The following is a 23,204-nucleotide window of genomic DNA, read 5'->3' as shown; positions in this document are numbered from 1 at the left end:
GTCCTCTCCAGAATTTTAAGAATCTTTAAGCACACAGCAAATAAGAGCTGAGGCAAAACTGATTTAGCCATGTCACTTTCAGTCTTCCAGAAATAATTAGCAAATTGGAGCTTCCTCAGACAATCAATATTTTAAACCCAACTTCCAAAGAGAAAATATCTTATAGCTACATGATGGAGCATGTAATTACACTGCTTCTATTTTACTTAACTGAAACCACCAACTAAGCCCAAATGTCAGTTTAAAATGAGGTCATCTTTACTTTTCACAGGAAGGAAAAGCAGAGATTTAATAATCCAAATGTGGAGTGTCTACAGGTAAAGCTAAGATCAAGTCTGACAATACAGAAAGCAAACCACTTTTTGTTTCCCTAGTAAATACAGTATAGTTACTGAAACGTAGTAACTGCTTTAGGTAGTAATTCTCAAGTAATGGTTTCTGGCCTACAGTTCTTCGAGGTAGTAACACACAACTCCCTAAAGTTCACAATGCTTACCAACGATCCTAACAAGCAACCCCACCGTGGATCTGTAAGTGCTATCATTCGGCACACGGACCAGAATTAGGGCAGTACAGAAGTTCTGCTCAAGGGTCACATTCAGTACTCGAAGAAATCTGGCTGCCCAGCTAGACTTGGTAACGCTGCAAAGCTGTCAGCAAACTCAGATCATGGCAATTCTTGTAATTCCGGGGAAGGACCCTCCAAATGTTTCAGCACTATAGTCTTGAATTGGTTGGGGGTCCAACTCTTGCCACCTTTGTTTCTTTAATTAAGATGACTAGTGGGTTAGCATCATCACCAATGTTGTGAGGCTCTCTGACCTGCCCTACTTTATACAGTAAATAATGTGTGTGTAAAATATTCTGACCAGCACCTGTCATGGCTCAGATAGGAATCATTCATCTACTTACTACCAAAGAGACAGACACATAACTTCCTTCAAATCTGCTTGGTGACTGAGATGCAGTTAAAAGTTTGTGAACCACTGGTTTTCAGTGGCAAAGGAAGATACTCAACCTTAAGAAGAAGGTATAAAAAAAGATAACCATACTCAACAAAAAGGAAACATTCGGGAAGCCAAGGGGAAAGGAGATTATGTCAGGAAAGTGCTTCTCTACATGTGGTTCCCAGATCAGCAGCATCAGCCTTAACTGAAAATTTAATTCTCAGACCCGCATACCCAAGACCTACTCAAACAGAAATTTAGGCAGTGGCTTAGTAATGTGTATTTTTAATAAGCCCTCCAGGTAATTCTGATGCGTGTGCAATTTTGAGAACCACTGTGCTAAGTTTCTCAGTCAATACTAAAAATTAAAAATCATTTATGTGCTTCCAAAATTTTTGTGTTTGTGCGTAATTTATCTCGACAATAAATAAAATGGTAAAAAATCAAATTTAAAAATCATGGTTCTTGAGTGATCATGGAATTTGTGATCTTTGGAAGAAAAAGAAAAGATGATTCCTTAATTTAAAATAGGTAAACCTTAGTAAGTAAAGTATGTCTTTACCCCTTCACTGCTTTAAAATTATATATCCACATCAGGTCTGAGCCCCATGACTTCTGGTCTTCACAACGAATGAGGAAATAATGACACCGAAAAGCCGCATATCCACACTAACAAATGCCTCAGATACCTCAGGTAGCTTACGTAATTTAGAAGGGTACAACACATCACACAGCTCAGCAGGCAATCATAAATTAAAAATATCAACTGGGGGCGCCTGGGTGGCTCAGTGGATTGGGCCGCTGCCTTCGGCTTGGGTCATAAGCCCGGGGTCCTGGGATCGAGCCCCGCGTCAGGCTCTCTGCTCAGCGGGCAACCTGCTTCCCCCTCTCTCTCTGCCTACTTGTGATCTCTCTCTCTGTCAAATAGATAAATAAAATCTTTAAAAAAATAAAAATAAAAATATCAACTGAATTGGGTATTTAAGTGAAATCCAAAATACTAAAAAACAAACAAACAAACAAAACAAAACCATCTTTAAAAAATGCGATGAAAGATAACAGTCTGACAAGGAAAATTCTAATTATTTTGTTGTGATCTGCAAACTTTATCCCCATTCAAGGCAGATACCATGTTTCTCATTAGGTACGCAGGAAGTAATATGTGATCACACAATTCCACCTGTATGCTAGCTGGGGGGACTTTATAGATGGTAAAATAAAATGCTGATAATCCAATCAGCTCCTGGTACTTGGTTTTTAAGGAGCTGCCTAAGTCTGGCCAGCCACTAAATACCAGAATCTAAAGGGAAATAATTTATCCAAGTAGTCAGTCATGTGAAAGAACAATTATAGTGAAACCTGTACCAATCTCTGGTCTTCAAAGATGTATTTATCTTGCTTTCAGTTTCTAAAGGTGAACAGTTTTTACAATCTCATAGTTTGTTCAACTGCGTGTCTAAATTACTATATGAAAAACCTAGACTTTCAGTGTGTATACCTAAGATCATGTCACTCCTCTGTTTAAAGCCTTCAATAAACTATCATTACATTGGGAAAAAATCCAAATTCTTTCAAAGGCTCAATCACTGAGCCTCTGCCTGCCTCTCTCCCTCTTGGTCACGATGTTCCAACGATGCTCATCCTCCTTCAATTCAGGACACATCAGACACTTTCTGCCTCAGATTTTAGCTGCTCTGCCCCATCCATCCCTCCTCCTCTGCTCTTTCTTCAGGCCTTGGCATGAACTTTGCCTCTTCAGAAAAGCCTGGCCACTCTATCTGAACTACATGCTCTTCACACTCACTGCCTTCAGACCCCCTCATAATTTATAGTTATTATTTGCACAGTCTTTAAAGCAGAAAGACAGGTTAGGAGTAAATCATTCTCTTTGCATAGACTTGTTGTGAATGGTACCGGGTCTCCTATATTCCTAAATTCTTCCAAGTTCATCTGGAGGTTCCTATAGGAGGCACACCTACTCTTGTACACTTGATGCACACATTACTAACTAAAACACACATTACTAACAGTCCTTCTCTGAGAAGCGGTATTTTCAGTGCCAGATCAGCCCTGAAGATGCCCTCACGTCTAAGGTTACCTGTCCTATCCCCCTTGGCTATCTTACTGTCTCTGGAAGCAGAGGTCCACCGAGCTAGGATACTTCCCTGCACCCAAGGAATGAATTAAGAATCATCTAAAACCTTAAAGAACATGCATATAACATTAATAACAATGGAAAAGGTTTTCAGTCACCTTTGAAGTGTAGGACTTTTTCCGTTTTGAGCCTGCTTTTTCATTCTTTCTTTTGCCTTTTCCATCTTCTTCTACTCGATCGCCTTCCTCCTCACTGCTCGCATCTGCAGTGTTCCCGCCTTCTCCCTCAGTTTCTGAGGAGCTCTGCTGCTGAATTGCCTAAGAAATAGCAAGATATTGGCTAATTACATTTTTGAAAAAAATAGTAAAGAATACTGACTGTGAAAAGAATCATTCTATTTTAACCTGAAAAGGTTCAGCTTACTTTTAAGATTTTCAAAATAAAGGACTGTCAATTTCAATTTTTCCATGACCACTTGACTTGAACCCTCTTGGGTAACAGAATTATATTTAATCCAAATCGTTACTGGAGCTAAAAAGAATTCTGATTTCAAATAGACGGAGGGTAACTACCAGTACAAAGGACATGTAAGAAAGACCCCAAAGAGAGTTAAAAACCAAAGAAATGAGATCTAACAATGAAGCAAATCATTACCTGGTACCCAGTAAACTTCACTCCTGGGTTATTCTCTATTTCCCACAATCCTTCATTAAATCCTTTCCGCTTGTTTGACTTTCCAAACTTGTCTTTGTATTCCTTATATGGAAAAAGGTCTTTCGGACCTAAAAATGCACTGTAGAGATAGATTAGAAATAACATTGATACTTTGACCTTCAAATACAAGCTATTTTTAATATCAATATCAACTAAGGTGTCACAGTATATTTCAGTAAACAAATTAAAAGTATAAACCCTCTGAGTTGGGTACATATCATAAAACAGTTTACATTTACATATATAAATATATAAGGTGCCTGAGTGGCTCAGTTGGTTAAGTGTCTGACTTCAGCTCAGGTCATGATCTCAGAGTCCTGGGATCGAGCCCCATATTGGGCTCTTACACTCAGCAGGGAGTCTGCTTCCTCCTCAATCTCTCTCTCTCTCTCTGTGGCACCCCCCGCCCCTGGCTCGTACTCTTGCTCGCTCTCTAATAAATACAATCTTAAAAAGTTTATAAATATACTTCTAGGCAGAAAAAAATGGCCGGCTATATAGACCAGCAATTCTAGACCATGTAACTTGGATTTTACTTTTAAATTAGCAATTTATTTTTTGTTTTAAGACTTTCAGTTACACACGTAATTTTAAAGATGTCTAATGCTGACCACTTATGTCATCACCTTAAACTAAGACTTATTCATGTTAATCTTCCATAGGTAAGGGTTTTATGAGATTTACAGTAAAAATACAAACACTGGTTTTAAAAAGTGACTTTAGCTCTATATAATCACATTAGTATATTTATTCACTATTATTTCAATAAATTAAAAAATCATTTCAGTGATTAATGAGGCACAAACAAAAAAGTCAGATGTAGCAAACATAGAATGTTATGCAATTTAAGCCTTTTTTAAAAAAATTAACTTATTTGACAGGCAGAGAGGCAGGCAGAGAATGGAGGAAGCAGGCTCCCTGCTGAGCAAAGAGCCAGATGGGGGGCTCGATCCCAGGATCCTGGGGTCATGACCCAAGCTGAAAAGCAAAGGTTTTAACCCACTGAGCCACCCAGGTGCCCCTTAAGCTTTATCCTAATTTAATCATAACCAGAAAAAGAAAATGAGTTCGGACAAATCCTGGGGCCAGCTAAGAGATCTGAGCATTCAGACCAGAGTCTGCAGTATCACTGGCAACATATCAAGCTGGTGAATGAGACGGGAGAGGCCCACATCCTGGCGGGACACCCAAGAAGCTTACATTTCAAACTGAGATTCCGAGACCCTTCCGTCCAACAGACCGGACGGACTGAACACCCATGAAGGGTCAGGCCCTGCTGCCGTGCCGTGGATTCTGCAGGGACAAGCGGATGAGCACCTCTGCGCTCAGAGGGCACACGTGCTAGGAGGGCGAGCAGGGTTTGGACAGACACAGGGAGCAGAAAGCACAGTACCATGTGCCAACATAAAGAATGCAGAGAAGGGGGATGGTCAGGCTGGGGGTGCCATGTGGTCGCTTCAGAGACACGGATCGCAGAAGGCCTCCCTGGCCTGGGAGGTGAGGAAGCAGGCCGGGCAGTGTTCCGGGTACAGGGGCACATTTAAGGAAGAGTGAGTACGACAGGCCCCGAGGTGGGAATGCCGACTGTGCTGAGGAAATGAAGAGGCCGGCGTGGCTAGAGTGAGAGGAGGGCCGAGAGGGGACCAGCTGGGGGCACAGAGTACGTGGGGCCTTGAAGGCCGCTATCGAGGCTCAGAGTCAGATGAGCAACCATGAAAGGTCTGTGAAGACACGTGACGATTTGTGTTTTAATAGCATCATTCTGGCTGCTGAGCTGAAAAGAGACCGAAGAAGTGGGCACTAGGGTAGAAGCAGGGGGACCTATCGGCCCCCGGAGTGATGACAGTGACTCGAGCCAGGGTGTGCGGGGTGCAGTGGCTGAGGGGCTGCTGGATTCTGAACTCGTGCCGGTGAAAGAGCCGACGTGACTGTTACTGGGCTGGAGATGCCATGTGAGAGAAAGGAAGGAGGTGAGGCTGTCTCCAGGGTGCCAGGCTGGGAAACGAGACCAGAGTGGCATGTACCGAATTGAAGGGCTTTTGAGAGAACAAGACTTGAAGGCGAAGAGCTCAGTTTGAGATGTTAAGTTTGAAAACCTGGTTTGACATCCAAGTGAGGAGGTCAAGTCGGCAGCTGGAGACGTGATTCTGGAACTCAGAGGAAAGGTCTGAGCTGGAGATATCAAAGCTCTGAGAGGTGTGGTAACAGTGTACTGTCGATCTTTATCAATGCCATTTTCTGGGCCATCTTCTCGGGTGCCCTCCCTCATCAGGAGCTTTGTACTATTGCTTGATGCCATCTCTCAATAAACTTTGTTGCCCACCAAAATATATATATATATTTTATACATACATCTATGTGTATTTGTGTATGTATGTATGTATGTGTACACACACACACACACACATACTCCATTTTCTGACTGGGTCTTAGTACTGATTTCCGCATTACCTAGCTGATCAAAAACTTTAATTTGACAAAAATATCTGGGGAAGTTTTCTTACCCCAACCACCAAAACTCCCTTGACCAATTTTAATTGCTTGGTCAACATGATTCTATCTCACTGAATCCAAACATAACTTATTAGGTTGCTGGACATTTTAATCAAAGTCACGTCACAGTCTTGTGTGACAAATGGAACATGAGAAAAGAAATGGACTTTAGGTATGTCCGTCTGACTTTCTGAGAAGTCTGTCAGGCCTTATTCCACTACGGTTTTGACCTTCCTCCAGCAACGGACTCCCAGTGTAGGAATTAGCTGTGGGTGAGGCAGCAGAGGGCCCATGAGCTGCTGCTGCTAACCAGAGCCTGCTTGTGCTCTTCTGAGGCAGGGCTCATGGGTCCAGTAGCCATCACAGCTGTGGCCACAAACAAGAGCGCTGAAGGAACTGTCTTAAAACAACGTATTTTTGACACACAACCTCGTTTTCTCCTAGATTACAGAAAGATAATTCCGCACATCAAATTTTCTCCCAACTGGTTAGTGACTCCACAGGCTTCACAAGTCTTAAAGTATGGGCCAGGAAACAAAAGCGTTCACAGGTCCATGTTCTGCGAATGGTTTCCCTCCAGGCTAACGCACCTTGAGAAGTGTCCGAACTAAACCTGCTGGGCTGTTACACAGCGGAGACTGGGGGCTGCGACGACCTGTCTGACTGGGCACCAGAATAAATTCAAGGCGATGTTCTGAGGAAACCTCTAGTCTGCTTGGGGGTGCTCCTCTGGCTGACCAGCACACAGCTTTCTTGTGAAGTTCCTCACCTTTCCTATACTTTTCCCTCTTTCTTTTATGTCTTTTTAATTTAATTTCAAACCACAGTGATTATTTTAAACACTGACCATTGGCAGGCACCGTGCCCACGGGAGTCAGCCACCCCATGCACTCTCCGCCTCCGCAGAGAGGCTGAACACTGGCTATGGGCCAGGCATACAGCCACAGGCTCAGGGCACCTAATACCCAATACACAGTCTGCTGAAACTTGAACTCACAGCTGGTTTTGTGAAGTTCATTTTCCTCTAGATATTTAAGAATCTACCTCTGGATGATCAAACCAGCAAAAAACTCACATATGGATTGTTTGATACTTCTCCTTGGTAGCACGTTCACTGAACTGAGGCCTGGAATGATGCCACTGGCTTCCATTAGGGATGCTGTAAAAAACAGCGCTGTGAAACCCTTCACACTGTTCACTGGAATGATCCTATTACATTCACCAGCAATACACCAGGTGGCAAGCTCCTAGTTCTACAGTGCATTAAGGAATGCCTAGAAAATGTTTACTAAGTAAATAAAAGTGACCACATCATGTCAGTAAATGGTTGATTTGTCCTATATGGTGGAAATGTGGTAATCTTTTTTATTAAAGCCTGCCTGGTCCCAGGGATACGATACAATCGTTTGGAAATAGGTCCTAGAGAAAAAGCACAGTAATGGTATCGATGTAAACTGGAGACAGGAATGGAGCAAAGAGAAAAATATGTGTCATAAAGCCCTTTGTACTTATTTTAGGTAAAACATTAATCTCTAAACTTTCTAGCAACCTCTATGGAAGAAAACCTATGGTAATGGTGCATAGTATGTATGCAGTGTCTTTTTTTTTTTTTAAGATTATATTTATTTATTTGACACACAGAGGTCACAGGTAGGCAGAGAGGCAGGCAGAGAAAGAGGGGGAAGCATGTCCTCACTGAGCAGGGAGCCCAGTGTGGGGCTCGATCCCAGGACCCTGAGATCATGACCTGAGCTGAAGGCAGACGCCACCCAGGAGCCCCTACACAGTGTTTTTTAGATAAAAACAAAAGAAAATAAAACCAACTTTCTGAAAGAAACAAAACTATGTCTCACATGAAGCCAAGAAATAAATATGTCTTAAGGGCCTTCAGTCTCCTAACTAGCTCTCTTTCTTTTTTATTTTTGTTTTAATTTTTTTAAAAGATTTTATTTATTTTTATTGAGAGAGAGTAGAGGGAGCATGAGTTCAGGGAGGGACAGAGGGAGATGGAGAGAGAGAATCTCTAGCAGACTCCACGGTGAGCACGGAGCCCAATGCAGGTCTCGATCTCATGACCCTGAGATCATGACCGAGCTGAAATCAAGTCAGACACTCAACCAATGAGCCACCCAGGCACCCCGTCGCTAGCTCTTTCCAGGTAAGAATGAAGATGTCAGAAAGGCACAGACCGCAAGACGCAAGCTAAGAAGTTCGCGCCTGACTCTACTACTTCAAATGAACACAAGGGAGGGCCCTGAACCTGACGACTGTTAAGAGACAGTGTTTAGCTTTCCCCCACATCTGCAGTTCCTACTCAATTATGTCCTTGCTCTGACAGACCACAAACATTTCCATTGTGTCAAGACTGTCAACCGTCTCCTAGTATCTACTGTCTTCTTTCTTTTTATTAATGGATTACTCCTTCCAATTATTTCCCCATTAAGAGTTGCCCTGCTGGTGGCCGATTTCCCAATTCCTGACAGTAACACGTGGCCACGTGACCCAGTCTGTGCCACTGCACTGAATGCAAGTGTATGTGATATATGCAACTTTCTTGTCATTTCCTTACAAAGAAGTTACCTGTTCTTCATGTTCTCTCTTTTCCCCTTCCCTCTACCTGTAAGATGCACAGATGCTGCTAAGCCCTGTTTCGTTTGTTTGCTTTTAAATAAGCAAACAGGGGGCGCCTGGGTGGCTCAGTAGGTTGAGGCCTCTGCCTTTGGCTCAGGTCATGATCCCAGGGTACTGGGATCGAGCCCCGCGTCGGGCTCTCTGCTCAGCGGGGACCCTGCTTCCCCCTCTCTCTCTGCCTGCCTCTCTGCCTACTTGTGATCTCCGTCTGTCAAATAAATAAATAAAATATCAAAAATAAATAAATAATAAATAAGCAGACAGGAGCAACACTCCAGGCAATGACAGGACAATGTGACAGAAGGAACCTGGGTCCCTAGAGCAAAGTAGTAGTCTACTCACCTCCGTCTACCTGCCTATCCCTGGACTGATTCAGAGAAAGAATTTTCTGTATTCTTTAAGACACTGTATTTTGAGGTTCCTTTATTTAGCAGTTTGGCCTGTATTCTAACCAATGCAATTTAAAAACCTTATTAAGGTGGTATGTTTGCTTCAGGGTTCAACAAAATTAAAGAGCCTGAGAAAACATAACTTTGTTGTACAATTTATAAATGGATGAAGTTTCTCTAAAAGGAAATGTACAAGAGCAATAGAAGAAATTTACTGAGAGCGGTAAGGAGATACCTTAGGACTTAAAAGTGTCCTAAAGGAGATTCTGGGTGATGTCCAACATTTACATAGAAATAACATTCGAAAGCGAAATCAATGAAAAATCTTCACATTAAGAAAAATACATTATTGGGGCGCCTGGGTGGCTCAGTGAGTTAAGCCTTTGCCTTCGGCTCAGGTCATGATCTCAGGGTCCTAGGATCCAGCCCTGCATCAGGCTCTCTGCTCAGCAGGGAGCCTGCTTCCCCCTCTCTCTCTGCCTGCCTCTCTGCTTACTTGTGATCTCTGTCAAATAAATAAATAAAAGCTTAAAAAAAAAAAAAGAAAAATACATTATTAACCTTGGTAATTTTATATAATTGTGATCCTTTTAATAACAGATAAAATGTCATAGAACAGGTATAAGATCGTAATTTAGTAGAAATTAGAGTTGCTGAAGCTTTAAGTTGTTTTGTTGACTTACGTTTCATGGGTGCCAAAAAAGAAGATAGGATACTTGTTTGCTGGGGGCTTCACAGCTCCCTCTGGGAGTTCATCAATCTGTTAAAAATAAACTTAGTTATTAAATATTCAGTGAAATCATGTAAAATAGCATAAGCATGATATAAACATTGTTTTGATAATTTCAAAATAAAATTATTCTAATCAAAATCCCAATAGTTTTTCTTTTTTGAATCTTACAAATGATTCCAAAGTTCCTACTTGGCCCACCATGTGGAGAATAACACTGTAAATTGATTATAACCATTATAATACATAACCAGGAGCCAAAACTACTCATTTCCTTTGACTCGACAGAACTGCTGCTGGGAATCTGTCCTAGAGAAATAGTTAAAAAGAGTAGTATTAAGAACAAAAAATCCAAAAGATGCATCTTCTGGAGATGACAGTGAATTTTTACACACACACACCCCCCACACCCCCAGAAACATGTGCTGTAAGATAAAGAATTATTATGAAAATTAACTCATGAAATATATTGTCATTAAAAATTATCATCTCTTGCCTGAGCTTTTGCAAGTCTCTCTTACCACCCATTTAAGCTAGAATTACCTTTTTAAATTTCATTTTATTTTTTAAGTAGTCTCCACCCCAGCGAGGAGCCCAATATGGAGCTTAAACTCAAGACCCTGAGATCAGGACCTGAGTTGAGATCAAGAGTCTGATGCCCAACTGACTGAGCCACTCTGGAGCCCTCCTCTTTATTTTTATTTTTAAATATTTTATTTATTTGTCAGAGGGACAGACTGAGAGACAGCAAGGAAGCACAAGCAGGGGCAGCGACAGGCAGAGGGAGAAGCAGGCTCCCCACTGAGCAAGGAGCCCAACACAGGACACAATCCCAAGACCCTGGAATCAGAACCCGAGCCAAATGCAGATGCTTAACCGACTGAGCCACCCAGGTGTCCCTAGAAACCTTTTTAAAACAGACATTTGATTATCTCACTTTCTTGCTTCAAATCCTTCTATAACTTTTCATTGCTTATAGCATTCTTAGCTGTGCATATGAAACCTCTGGAACTTTAAAAAAAATATACTTCGGGGGTGCCTGGTTGGTTCAGTTAAGCCTCTGCCTTTGGCTCAGGTCATGATCTCAGGGTCCTGGGTTCAAGGCCCACATCGAGCTCTCCTCCCGCAGCCTGCCTGCAGCTCCTCCTGCTTGTGCTCTCTAATAAATCAATAAAATCTTAAAATATACATATTGCATACACACGCACACACACACACACACACACGCTTCAGTCCTCCCCCAGGGACTTACTGATTCCTACATATAGCCGGGCTTGAGGTCCTCTAGTAAGATAAAGTTAAAACCCTTCAGCTATTATATTCTTATACATCCATAATTCCTTACAGTGTGTCAGGAAATGGTCCTTGCCTCACAAATCTCCATCTGCAGCCCCAGCTTTGCCTCTGAACTCCTATGACTCGGACAGGATTACACGGACCTGCAGGCAGGAGACTGCCGAGGTCTACAAACCACTTCCATTCACAGGTCCTCCAAGCAGCTCAAGCTGAAGGAAGCCTATGAAGAGGAGAAGGGGCCCAACTGCAGTTCAGAGAGCAAGAGGCAGGGCGTGGGGCCTGGTCCCCCGAGGAGCTGTGCAGGCCCCCTCACTCACACACGGCCTGGGGAGGACACCAGCACATGCTCACCCGGAACCGGAGGAAGCTGTGTCAGAACAGACACCGTGTGTGTGGAGGAAAGGGGAACTTTGAGTCTAGAACATGTAAAGTCCTGCTTCTGATTTAAACTGCGACATCAAAGGTATCACCTCATCTCTTGGGGCCTTGACTTTCACATCTATAAAATGAGGTGGTTGCACTTGGTGACCTCTCGATTTCCTTCAAGTCCTGAAATACCATGGCTTGTCTAAAACGGAACTAACTTCCCTTGAATCTGTTTTTCTTAATCTTAATTATTGGTATAATCTGTTACTAAGAAAGAAACCTTCATCTTTTTTTTTTTTAAGATTTTATTTATTTATTTGACAGATCACAAGCAGGCAGAGAGGCAGGCAGAGAAGGAGAGAGAGAGGAGGAAGCAGGCTTCCTGCTGAGCAGAGAGCCCGATGCGGGGCTCGATCCCAGGACCCTGAGATTATGACCTGAGCCGAAGGCAGAGGCTTTAACCCACTGAGCCACCCAGGCGCCCCAAAACCTTCATCTTTTTATTATCTCCTCAAGCCCCATATTCAGTTTTTCATCTAATTCTCCCAGATCAGCTCCGGAAATGTCTCTCAAATTGATCACCACTCCCATTAGTAAATTTAGTTCCCTGAACAAGCTCTCATGAGATCGTTCAACAAGGCCGCTATAGCGCTCTAAGTATCTCCTTGTCTCCAGGCTTCCCCCCATCCCACACCGTTACATTCAATACTGCCCTACAAAGACAGTTTAAAATGAATTAATTTATTATTTATTAATTATTATAATATATATTATTATAGACTATATATTATATTATAATATATATTATAATTTAAAAATTATCATTATTAATATAATTCACTAAACATTCAATAATACATGTGTGTGGCAATATATGATAAAAACCATAATTTTATGGGGCAACTGCGTGGCTCAGTGGGTTAAAGCCTCTGCATTTGACACAGGTCATGATCTCAGGGTCCTGGGATCGAGCCCCGCATCAGGCTCTCTGCTCAGCAGGAAGCCTGCTTCCCCTTCTCTCTCTGCCTGCCTCTCTGCCTACTTGTGATCTCTCTGTCAAATAAATACATAAAACCTTTAAAAAAAAACACAAAATTTTCCATCTTAACTATGTTTAAATGTATAGTTCAGTAGTAACAATATTCATTGTTGTGACACAGATCTCCAGAAAGTGAATAACTGTATTTTTAATGGACCAAAAAATGGAACTTAAAATGGAAGTACATGTTAAATATGCGGTGGGCATACTGTTTTGTCACTCTTATAAAAAAAACTGAAAGTATACAATTTAAAAAGAAATCTTTTAAAATCTTCTTTCCAACAAAAATACAACTTTTGGTTAAACTCTTCTTTTGCTATAATGTTACATAAGTAGCATCTACTGCAGAGGTTGCAAAGTGATGGCCCTTGGGCCATTTTTGGCCTGAAAACAAATTTTGTTTGGCTCATACAGAGTTTTTTGCTTTTTAACTGAATTAGTTACCAACACTTTAAAATGGGAAGATTCACATTGAAATCCACGTTAATAGCTTCTGTCAAAAAAAATATAAAAGACGTGGATAAGCAAGAATTCCCACAAGGCGACAGTTTGCGAACATTTTCAACGGTTGCCACCTTTAGACAAAGTATGTGCCCTCGAGTGTGTTTGTTACATGCCCATCGCTTTCTAGATAATGTAAATGCTTGTGTTCCTTATTTATATTGTTTACCTGGCCCCTTGGAATATTTGAGTCTGTGTCCCTGTAATAAATACTGTCAAAAATAGCATAGCCGGCCTTACCACCAGGAAGCTGTTACTCACTGCATTTTATTGAGAATCTTTGTTTTTAACTCTTTTGAAAATTAAAACGTTGGCAATTCTGGAGTAACAAGTTGTTCAAGTAGATACATCTTCCTGAACTAATTAAAAAATGTACCTCCCAGGCACTCTTTTTTTGGCTCCCATAGTGAACGGCAAGTGGCTACAGGACTTTATCTTCAGAGTTTGTTTTTCTCTGTTTCTGTTTTCCTGACTTTGTACTTTGTTATTTTTACTTTTGTTTCTGGTTCTTGGCTATGTTTGGTTTTGATTTTGGTCTGTACACAGCCAAATGTTATGCCCTATTACAGGATGATGGTGACCTCTTGCCTTTCGGAATGATATGGCAAAAAACAATCTGGTGTATTAGTCTTTCCGTTTGCAGAAGAATGTCTGGCTTCTATTAGAAAGAAGAAAAGCCCTTTGGAGACCTAGATCAGTGAATGTGTGTGCTCTGTGCCTCCTTTAACCTGGACCTGAACCTGTAGACCTGAAGCCACAAGCTCTCTGTGTTTGTACTTGACAATACAAACCCCTCCTTTTGTGATTTTGAAACATTTTTCTACCCAGAAAATGGTCTTAACAAATTATATATAATTTTCTTAAAATAAAAGAGCTCTTTTTATTGGTTTGCAGATACTAATATGACTTACAAAAATGTGATATAATGGAAAAATAAATAAAAATACACATATTACATAAACATAAGGTTTCTTTATATTACATTCATATATAATATGAAGGAATATAAAACCTAAGAATCCTCAGGAGAAAAAGAAGTGAATGTACAGTATGTTCAATATGGTAGCCTTATTGTTCTTTATTCATTTGTCTGCTTTGATCATTAGAGAGACACTCAGGGATGTCAGTTAGAGACCAAGCCTCTACCCCTTGAAGTCTACAGGTCTACAGCCCTATGGGAGGAAGGCAACCTCTTATTTCCTAGAAAACCTAAGAGTTTCATCCGTGGACCTTCACCCTTAGTGTTTCCTGGGGACTCACTAGAAATGCTAGTTCTCATTCCAGAATCCTAACCAACTGACAGACACCTTGGGAGTTAAGCCTAAGAATCGAATCAATGTTTTAAGAAGACTCCAGCTGATTCTGAATTACACTGTAAGATGTTCCAGGCCTCTTGCTGTGGTTCCTGCGGGTGGACTGCCTTCATTTCTTGTGATTAATATGTCTCACTTTTTCTGCAGGACTTTTGCACTGAGACTGCAAAAATGCACCAATGCAGGATTGTTTTCCTAATGCTTTAAAATGTATAAAATGTCAACATTTCTGTTTTTGATTAAAGGAGTACTGTATTATGTTCAATGTGGTGACCATCTAAGAAAAAAATCCTTCTCACAGAAACTGATAGGTCAGAGGCATCTATATAAAAAATCCAAATTTAAGTAATCAAAGTGAACAAATCAGACTGGTAATAATTTTGGTGTAAAAACAACTTTGTGTGGATCTAATCATTGTAGAATGTGATATAAGCAAATGTTTTATTTTCTTAAGTAAAATTTGGGTTGGTTTCCTAATGAAGACACTAATTACATTGGAACTTCTTAAACAGGTCTACTGATATCAAGCTAATATTACTTCCATATGATGTTAAAGATTAAGGAAAATGTAAATGAATTATATTCCTGACAAGTTTTTCTATATCAATGGTAATATATTCTGTGGTATGTTAGATTAAACATAATTTCCAAAAGTTAACTTTAGGACACTGGACTAGTATCATATTGAATTAACGAATGGATAATCTTTGTATCCTTGAATAATTTCTAAATAAAATAAAATACTGAAACATTGGTAATGATGTGTAGTTTTAAAATATATAGAATGTGAACTTTTATATGTTGTGTGGTGACTATTTTTGCTAGTCTAAGGAGGCAGAGAAAGGATATGTGTGCTATGTTTGCCTGTGAGCATTGACGGTTTGTTAAAACACTTATAACGACAATAATCCCTCAAGTTATCTGACTCTGTGAAACAGAGGTTAGTTACTTTGGTTAAATTGTAAATAATGGGGTGGTGTCTGGGTGGCTCAGTTGGTTAAGAGTCTGCCTTTGGCTCAGGTCATGGTCCCAGGGTCCTGGGATCAAGCCCCATGTCAGGTTCTTTGATCAGCGGGATTCTGCTTTTCTCTCTCCCCCTGCCTGCTGCTCCCCTGCTTGTGCTTTCTCTTTGTCAAATAAATAAATAAAATCTTTTAAAAAAATTATCAAAAAGGGGATTGAGACTACACTTAAAAACAATCATGGCACAGAAGTGTAACCAGGTAGGCAATGTAATGGGATGTGTTTTGCTTATTAATGGGAAAAGATTAGTTTTGTACTTGAGGTCAAGTATCTGGGTTGTTCCAGCATGTGGGAGAGGATTAAGAAGGCTAAAACCCAATATTCAAGGAATACTGAAAGCTACAGGTTTGTAGAAAGGAAAGTTTACTTGTGTTGGGACAGTATACTACAAATAGTCTAAAAATATGCAATGAAATATTAAAATGTTGCCAAAGCTGGTTCAGTTTGTTCTTCTTTTTAATTGAACTATAACTGACATACAATATCCTATTAGTTTCACATATACATCATATCAACACTGTTACATATTATGAAATGATCTCCACAGTAAGTCATCAACTGTCACCACACAAAGTGACCATAGTGACTCTCTACCTGGTGCTTTACATCTCATGACTTGTCACTAAGTTTGTAGCCTCAATCCTCTTCACCTATTTGCCTGCCCCACCTCCACCCCTCCCCACTCTCGTAACCAACAGTTTCCTCTATCTATGAGTCTCTTCAATTTTATAAGTTTCTGGGTTTTATTCATTTGTTTTTTTAGATTCCACATAAAAGTGGAATCATATGGTATTTGTCTTTCTCTGCCTGACTTATTTCACTTATCATAAAACCCTCCAGATCTACCCAGGTTGTCACAAATGGCAATGGTTCACTTTTTATGGGCAAGTAATATTCTACCATATACATACACTGCATCTTCTTTACCCAATCACCTATTGACACACACACTTCCATATCTTGGCTATTCTAAATGATGCTACAATAAACAGGGATGCATAGATCTCTACAAATTGATATTTTCATTTTCTTTGGATAAATACCAGTGGAATTGCTGGATCGCACAGTATTTCTATTTTCAGTTTTTTGAGAAACCTCCTTACTGTTTTCCATAGTGACTGCACCAATTTACATTCTTACAACAGGGTATGAGTGTTCCCTCTTTTCTACATCCTTGCCAACACTTGTTATTTTGTCTTTTTGATATAACTGGCTCATTTTTTATTCTTATTCTTAAGATTAAAAAGGGTGAGCTTATAAATCCATTAATATCGAATATTTATTAAGATAAAAAAAGAAGTTGGCTTTCTCTGTTAAAATAACAAATTGGGTCTTGGAGTATCCTGTTCCTAACAAGATGTGGTAAAAAAACAGTATTCTCAGAATAACTCACGTAGCTAGCAGAGATGCTGTATTTCACTAGACTTCCTAGTGACTTCCTAGAATTTATACTGTCATATCCTTAAATTTGTTTTTAAACAAACAAAAGTTCCTTGCTAAGGAATTATGGTTCTTAAAACAAAAAACAAAAAAACTGGATTACCATCTTCCATGTTCACTTAAAACATTGTTTCTTTAAGTCATTATTCATTATTTTCAGAAATATAAGTTCCTATCTTAATCAAGGGATCAGATCTTCTCTGAGAACTCTCGTGATGCCGCTGAGATCAGAGTACTTCCAGGAAACAAATTCTGCTCAGGCCGTGGTGTAAGACCTGAAGCTCAGTACTGCCAGCCCTGCAAGTGATGAAAACAAGGCAACCACACTCTTCCGTGGGAGCCCCACTCTCTTGATACTCCGAAGCCCACCTCCCACTGCCCCGGTTGTTCACTCTACTCCTCAGTGCAACCCCCACATGGCACGCGGTGTCCTCTTCCTCTCGGGTGGGAGTTCATGTAATGAATAAGCTGCGGCCTAGTTCGTCTGTGCGGTGATGTGTGTTGAGGCATTCCCGGAATCATACGGTGGGAATCCCTCTCTCACCAACAGGGTGAACAGGAGGGTATGAAAACCCTGGAACCAACATTAGGGGAATCTAATCAGGATACTAGGGGTCAGGGGTTCCACACTGGTAGCTTACTGGTTCCGTTCACTATAGTCCATGCAGCAGTCGGGGGTTGGGGTGCGGGTGCAGGGGTCCTAAGAGCCCGAAGGGCAGGCAAACATACTCAAGCTCCCTCCTTCGGCAATGCCTTTTCTCTCAGAAGTGCCCTTGGCCCATTCCCTTACTTTGTTCAAATCTCTGCTCATACACTACCTCATCAGAGAGACTTCCTTACAACCCAATTAAAAATAGCACCTCTCTGGGACACCTTGGTGGCTCAGTTGGTTAAATGTCCACCTTCGAGGGCCTTGGGATCGAGTCCCACATCAGGCTTCTTGCTCGGCGGGGAGCCCGCTTCTCCCTCTGCTGCTGCTCTCATGGCCTGTACTCACTCGTACACGCTCTCACTCTCTCTCTCACAAATAAAGAAATAAAATCTTAGAAGGATAAAAAAGAATATAATCTCTGTGCAGGGGAAACATGTTCTTTACACAGTACCCCAAATGCCTAAAACAGTGCCTGATACATGCATAATAAATACTCCTTGAGGACCAAGGTTTCCTTACTGACTTAGGACATGAAGAAGCCCACACTCGCACATAGAGAAAATTAGTGATTCCAACTACGACAGGGAAAAGAAAGCATATCATGGAGCACTTTTAGTAACAGGTTACTAAGAAAAAACTATTCTGAAGTTATAGTATAAAGGAGTCTCTATGCTTAAGAAAAAAAAAATAGGAATGACAAGCAAACTTGTCTCTGAGTATGCCGATAAAGATCTGAGGAGCTAGCAGAAAAGAAAAATGAAAAGAATAGAGAAAAAAAGACTATTTTAGGTATCAAAGTGTATACAATGAAGTTAAATTACAGAGGGAGAAAAAAAAACTTGTGATGTTACTCTAAAAATGGCTTTAGATAAAGAGTTCTACAAACGAGTCAACAGATTTACTGCAGGGTAAAATCAGAAAAGCACATTACAGAAAACAGAAATGTGCACAAGATAAAGGGGAAAGAATTCTTAAAATGTGGCTATATTTGGCTTGATAAACAGGTTATTCATCAATTTAATATTTGAAAATAACACTCTGTTAAAGAATCACAAGCATGACTATACGGAAATCGTTCCCAAAATAACAATTCAAAAAAATCTCTAGAAAAGCAGTCCCTAATAACTTTAAGTATGTAAAAACCATCACTTCTTAGTAGATAAGAGCAATTTCATAGACATGTTTTTTACTCCACAGAACTTTGAAAACCTTGACAATTTTATCTTTAAAAGAATTATAAGTGGGGTGCCTGGGTGGCTCAGTGGGTTGAGCCTCTGCCTTCAGCTCAGGTCATGATCCCACGGTCCTGGGATCGAACCCCACATCGGGCTCTCTGCTCAGCAGGGAGCCTGCTTACCCTCCTCTCTCTCTGCCTGCCTCTCTGCCTACCTGTGATCTCTCTCTCTGTCAAATAAATAAATAAAATCTTAAAAAAAAAAAAAGAATTATAAGTAATTTCGAGAGGACGTGATATACTCAAATGCAGGGCTTTTAACCTTGTGGTAGACGCTCTAGGGGGCAGGCTGGACAATTAACCGCAGACCTTCACTAGCACTGCTGATTCTGGAGACGGGGCATGTGCTGGGTATTAACTCATCCCTCTTCCTCATGGTACACCTTAGGGAAGGCTAGTCTGACAACTGGAAAAACTCGGGTTCCAAAAAGGAAGGGATTTGGTTTATGATTGTCATAGAAGATCTTCATTTAAGCCTCCAGGCCCTCTTTTTTTTTAATTTCGGAAGTCACATTTTAAATTGAAATGTCTAAAAATTTGGCCTATTCCTTCAACTCTCCCTCAGTCCCCACAGTCTTCTAAGCAACTGTCCACATGGGTTCAATTTTGAAAAGGTATGAAATACACTTGTTTTTCAGGTTTCACTTTTACTGAGGTAAAAATTTATATATATAGTGAATTATACTGATCTTAAATGAATAAGAATTTGATACATCATAGACCCATATAATCCATCCTAATCAAGTATATAACATGAAGTCAGCTCAGAAAGCCTCATCTTCCCTACCAGTTACTGCAGCCCACCAAAGACAACCACTTCCCAGATTTCTGTCACCAGAGATCAGTTTTTATTTTTAAATTTTAAGTTTAAAATTTAAAGTAATTTTAAGTTTAAAATTTAAAAATAAAAATAATAAAAATTTTAAAAAGGGAAGAAGTCTTTGTTATTGGCCTTTTCTACTTAATGTGTTTTTGTTGTTTTTTGTTTTTTAAGATGTATCTATTTATTTTCGAAAGAGAGAGTGTGAGAGAGAGTACAAGTACAAGGGAGAGGCAGAGGGAGAGCGAAACTCAAGTGGAATCCACACCAAGCTTGGACCCTAACAGCGGGCTTAATCCCATGACCTTGGGCTGAGATCATGACCTGAGCCGGAGCCAGCAGTTGTCTGCTTAACCAACTGCGCCACCCAGGCACCCATTTAATGCATTTCTGAGATGACTTCGTATTATTTAAGTAGTTTGTTCTTTTATATTACCAAGTAGTCTTCCACTATACCCATTCCCCTGGGGGTGTACTGATGGGACATTTGTATTGTTTCCAGGTTTGGCTATTGTGAATGAAACTGCTATACATATTCTTGCACTTTTTTTTAAAATTATATGCTTTCAATTCTCTTGGATAAATACCCAGGAGCATGATAACAGGGTAAAGCCTAGGTAAATGTTTACCTGTGTAAGAAACTGCCAGACTATTTTCCGAAGTGGTTACTGTATCGTATTGTTCTTTCAAACAATATATGAGAGCTCTTCTTGCTCCCCATCCTGACCGACAGGGTTTGGCAGTACAGCCAGCCTTTCCAATTTCAGCCATGCTGTTCGGTATGAAGCGAAATCTATCGTGATGATCTTTTAACACACCGAACTGCCACAATACTCTGTGCACTGATCCAAGAGAAATCAAAGCACATGACCACACAAAGATCTGTACGAGGAGGTACACAGCAGCTTCACTCACAAGAGCCTGGCCTGAAAGCAGCCAGGCCTTCACCAGCAGGAGAGTGGCCAAGCGAAATGCAGTGTCCTCATACACGGGAATAATATTCAACAATCAACAAGATGTCGTGATCATCATACAATAACATGGATGAATCTTAAAAACATGTTAAATGACAGAAGTCTTACCATAAAAGAATACTGCGTGATGCCATTTACATGATGTTCTAGAAAAGGAAAAGCTACTTTATGGTGAAAAAAATCTTAACATTGCTAACTTCGGGGACTTAGGGATTGGAAAGAAGCGTGGGAAAATTTTCTGGGACAATGGCAATACCCCATATGCTGATTGGGATTTGGGTTATGTAGGTGTATAAATCTGTCACAATTCATCCTATGAAACACTTAAGACTTAGGCATTCACTGTGTATTAGTTTTCCTCAAAAAATGCAAATAAATGTTAAATTCCAGTTAATTATATGCATGCTGAAGTGTATGGAATGAAATTCTATGCAAATTAATTTAAAATACATAAAAAATAAAGTGGATTGATGGATAGAGAGAGAGATTGTTAGAAGGATAGAAGTGTGATAAAACCAACCTAGGAAAATGTTAACTGTAGGACCTAGGTTGTGGATATACAGTGTTCACTTTGTATTTTAACTTTTCTGTATTTTCAATATACTTTGGTAAAAATATGTAGAATGGGGATAATAGGAGGGTAGTAGACCAAGTTGGTTATATCCTTGTCTTTTTTTTTTTTTAAGATTTTATGTATTTATTTGACAGAGATCACAAGTAGGCAGATATACAGGCAGAGAGAGAGAGGGAAGCAGGCTCCCTGCTGAGCAGAGAGCCCGATGTGGGGCTCCATTCCAGGACCCTGGGATCATGACCCGAGCTGAAAGCAGAGGCTTTAACCCACTGAGTCACCCAGGTGCCCCATATATTCTTGTCTTTTAAGATAGAAAGTCAACAGACACTGTCTAGTCAATAAATTTGGATGAGAAAGGAAACTGTTGTACTTCATCATAAACAAAGGTTGATCTGTAAAACTGTACATAAAATACTTCAGCTAAAAACAATTCACAAAGTAAAACCACCAAAATGTCAATTACAGAGACTATACCAATTACACCACCATATGTGAGTCCATATTCCTGTATCTTCACTAATAATGGGGATCTCAATTTGCTATGTGAAAAATGGTGTTTTAATTTGCCCTTTCTTAATTATAGAGGACGTTGGACACTTTTTCATATGTTGAGTTATCTGTTTTATGTTTTCTACAAGCTGCTTTTCCAAGTCCAATACTCATGCTTCTACTGGGTTATTGATCTGTAAAAGCTCATTTTGTGCATATCTATATCTCAGGCCTTTTCTTTTTTTTAGATTTTTAAAAAATTTATTCATTCAAGAGAGAGAATGAAAGAGATAGATTGAGAGAAGGAGAGGGTCAGAAGGAGAAGCAGACTCACTGCTGAGTGAGTGAGTGCTTTTCTAAGTCCAATACTCATGCTTCTACTGCTGAAGGCAGTCACGTAACCAACTGAGCCACCCAGGTGCCCTCTCAGCCCTTTTTCTATCATACTCTACAAGTGTTTTTTATTCACTTATCATTTGTCTTGATTTCATCTGCAACACTTTTTTTTGGCCAGCAGAAATTCTTAATTTTTATATAGTAATATAGTAAAAGCTATTAATGTTTTTATTTAAGGCTTATGGGTCTGTATCTTGCCTAATAGGCCTTTCCTATTCCAAGACCACAAAAAAATTTTCTCATATTTTCCCCTGTATCACTTTTGTGGTTATACTGAATTATTTTCTTAAGCTAGAAATGTGCTCAACTTTAAGTGTGGGGAAATCAGCACCCACATAAATGATTACATAAACGAAATATAAATTGCTACAAACGTTTAAGAAGTGGATATGATTTCATATATTACAAAATTAAAGACACACATACCACATGTCTAGCAATTCTACTTCTAGGATCCAATCTATTCTATAGGAGAGCAGGAGCATGTAAAGATAAACAATCCAAGATGTTCACCGAAGTTCTGCCAAAAGAAGAAACAACTAACGGGCCATCAGTATAGAAATGATTAACTAAAGGATGCCGCAGCCATACTAGGCATATCCATTGCCAAGATCTGTATGTACTGACTTGGAAAGCTAGCAGCATTATCAAGGACAAGTGAAAAGAGCAAGCTGAAATGAGAAAATGGTAACTGCATCAAATTACGTGTGTGTGTATCTGCATCTTCCTATCTCTATCTATCTACAAATGCTTACATAAGCGTAGGAAAACATTAGGAAGGATCTATTGCCAACTCTCACTGCTAGTTACATCAGGGCAGGAGGACTGGTAGTGTTACAGAACTACATTTCTGAAACTAAAAACAAACCAAAACATTATTTTCTAAGAGTAAATCAATCAAACTATAAATGCTTAGGGCTTGCCCCAGAAAGTCTGATTTCAAAAAAACAAGAACCGCAGAATGGAATTTTTATTGGGTAAAGAGTACTTGGACGATTAAACTTCTCAGACTCAGAAATCTATGTCAGCTGAAGATACTTCTTTACACCCACTGGATAGAAACAGCGTCTTTTCCCACAGCAAAGGGG

At 40.0% G+C, this 23,204-nt stretch overlaps 1 protein-coding gene across 1 annotated transcript in view; it reads right to left on the bottom strand.

Moving 5' to 3' along the window:
- Positions 1–23,204, bottom strand: part of HDGFL3 (HDGF like 3) — a 75,122-nt gene that overhangs the window by 14,428 nt on the left and 37,490 nt on the right. Inside the window, exons 2-4 of the mRNA XM_045067298.1 lie at positions 9,953–10,029; positions 3,697–3,835; positions 3,201–3,359 (exon numbers count right to left, since the gene is read on the bottom strand). Coding sequence (XP_044923233.1) covers positions 3,201–3,359; positions 3,697–3,835; positions 9,953–10,029 — 375 coding nt within the window. The remainder of the gene's footprint in view (positions 1–3,200; positions 3,360–3,696; positions 3,836–9,952; positions 10,030–23,204) is intronic.

Source organism: Mustela putorius, unplaced genomic scaffold (assembly GCF_011764305.1).
Source record: "Mustela putorius furo isolate JIRA1106 unplaced genomic scaffold, ASM1176430v1.1 tig00003875_pilon_pilon_pilon, whole genome shotgun sequence".
Classification (NCBI taxonomy): domain Eukaryota; kingdom Metazoa; phylum Chordata; class Mammalia; order Carnivora; family Mustelidae; genus Mustela; species Mustela putorius.
The sequence above is the reverse complement of the archived record's forward strand: the minus strand, read 5'-3'. Positions and strand labels throughout refer to the sequence as shown.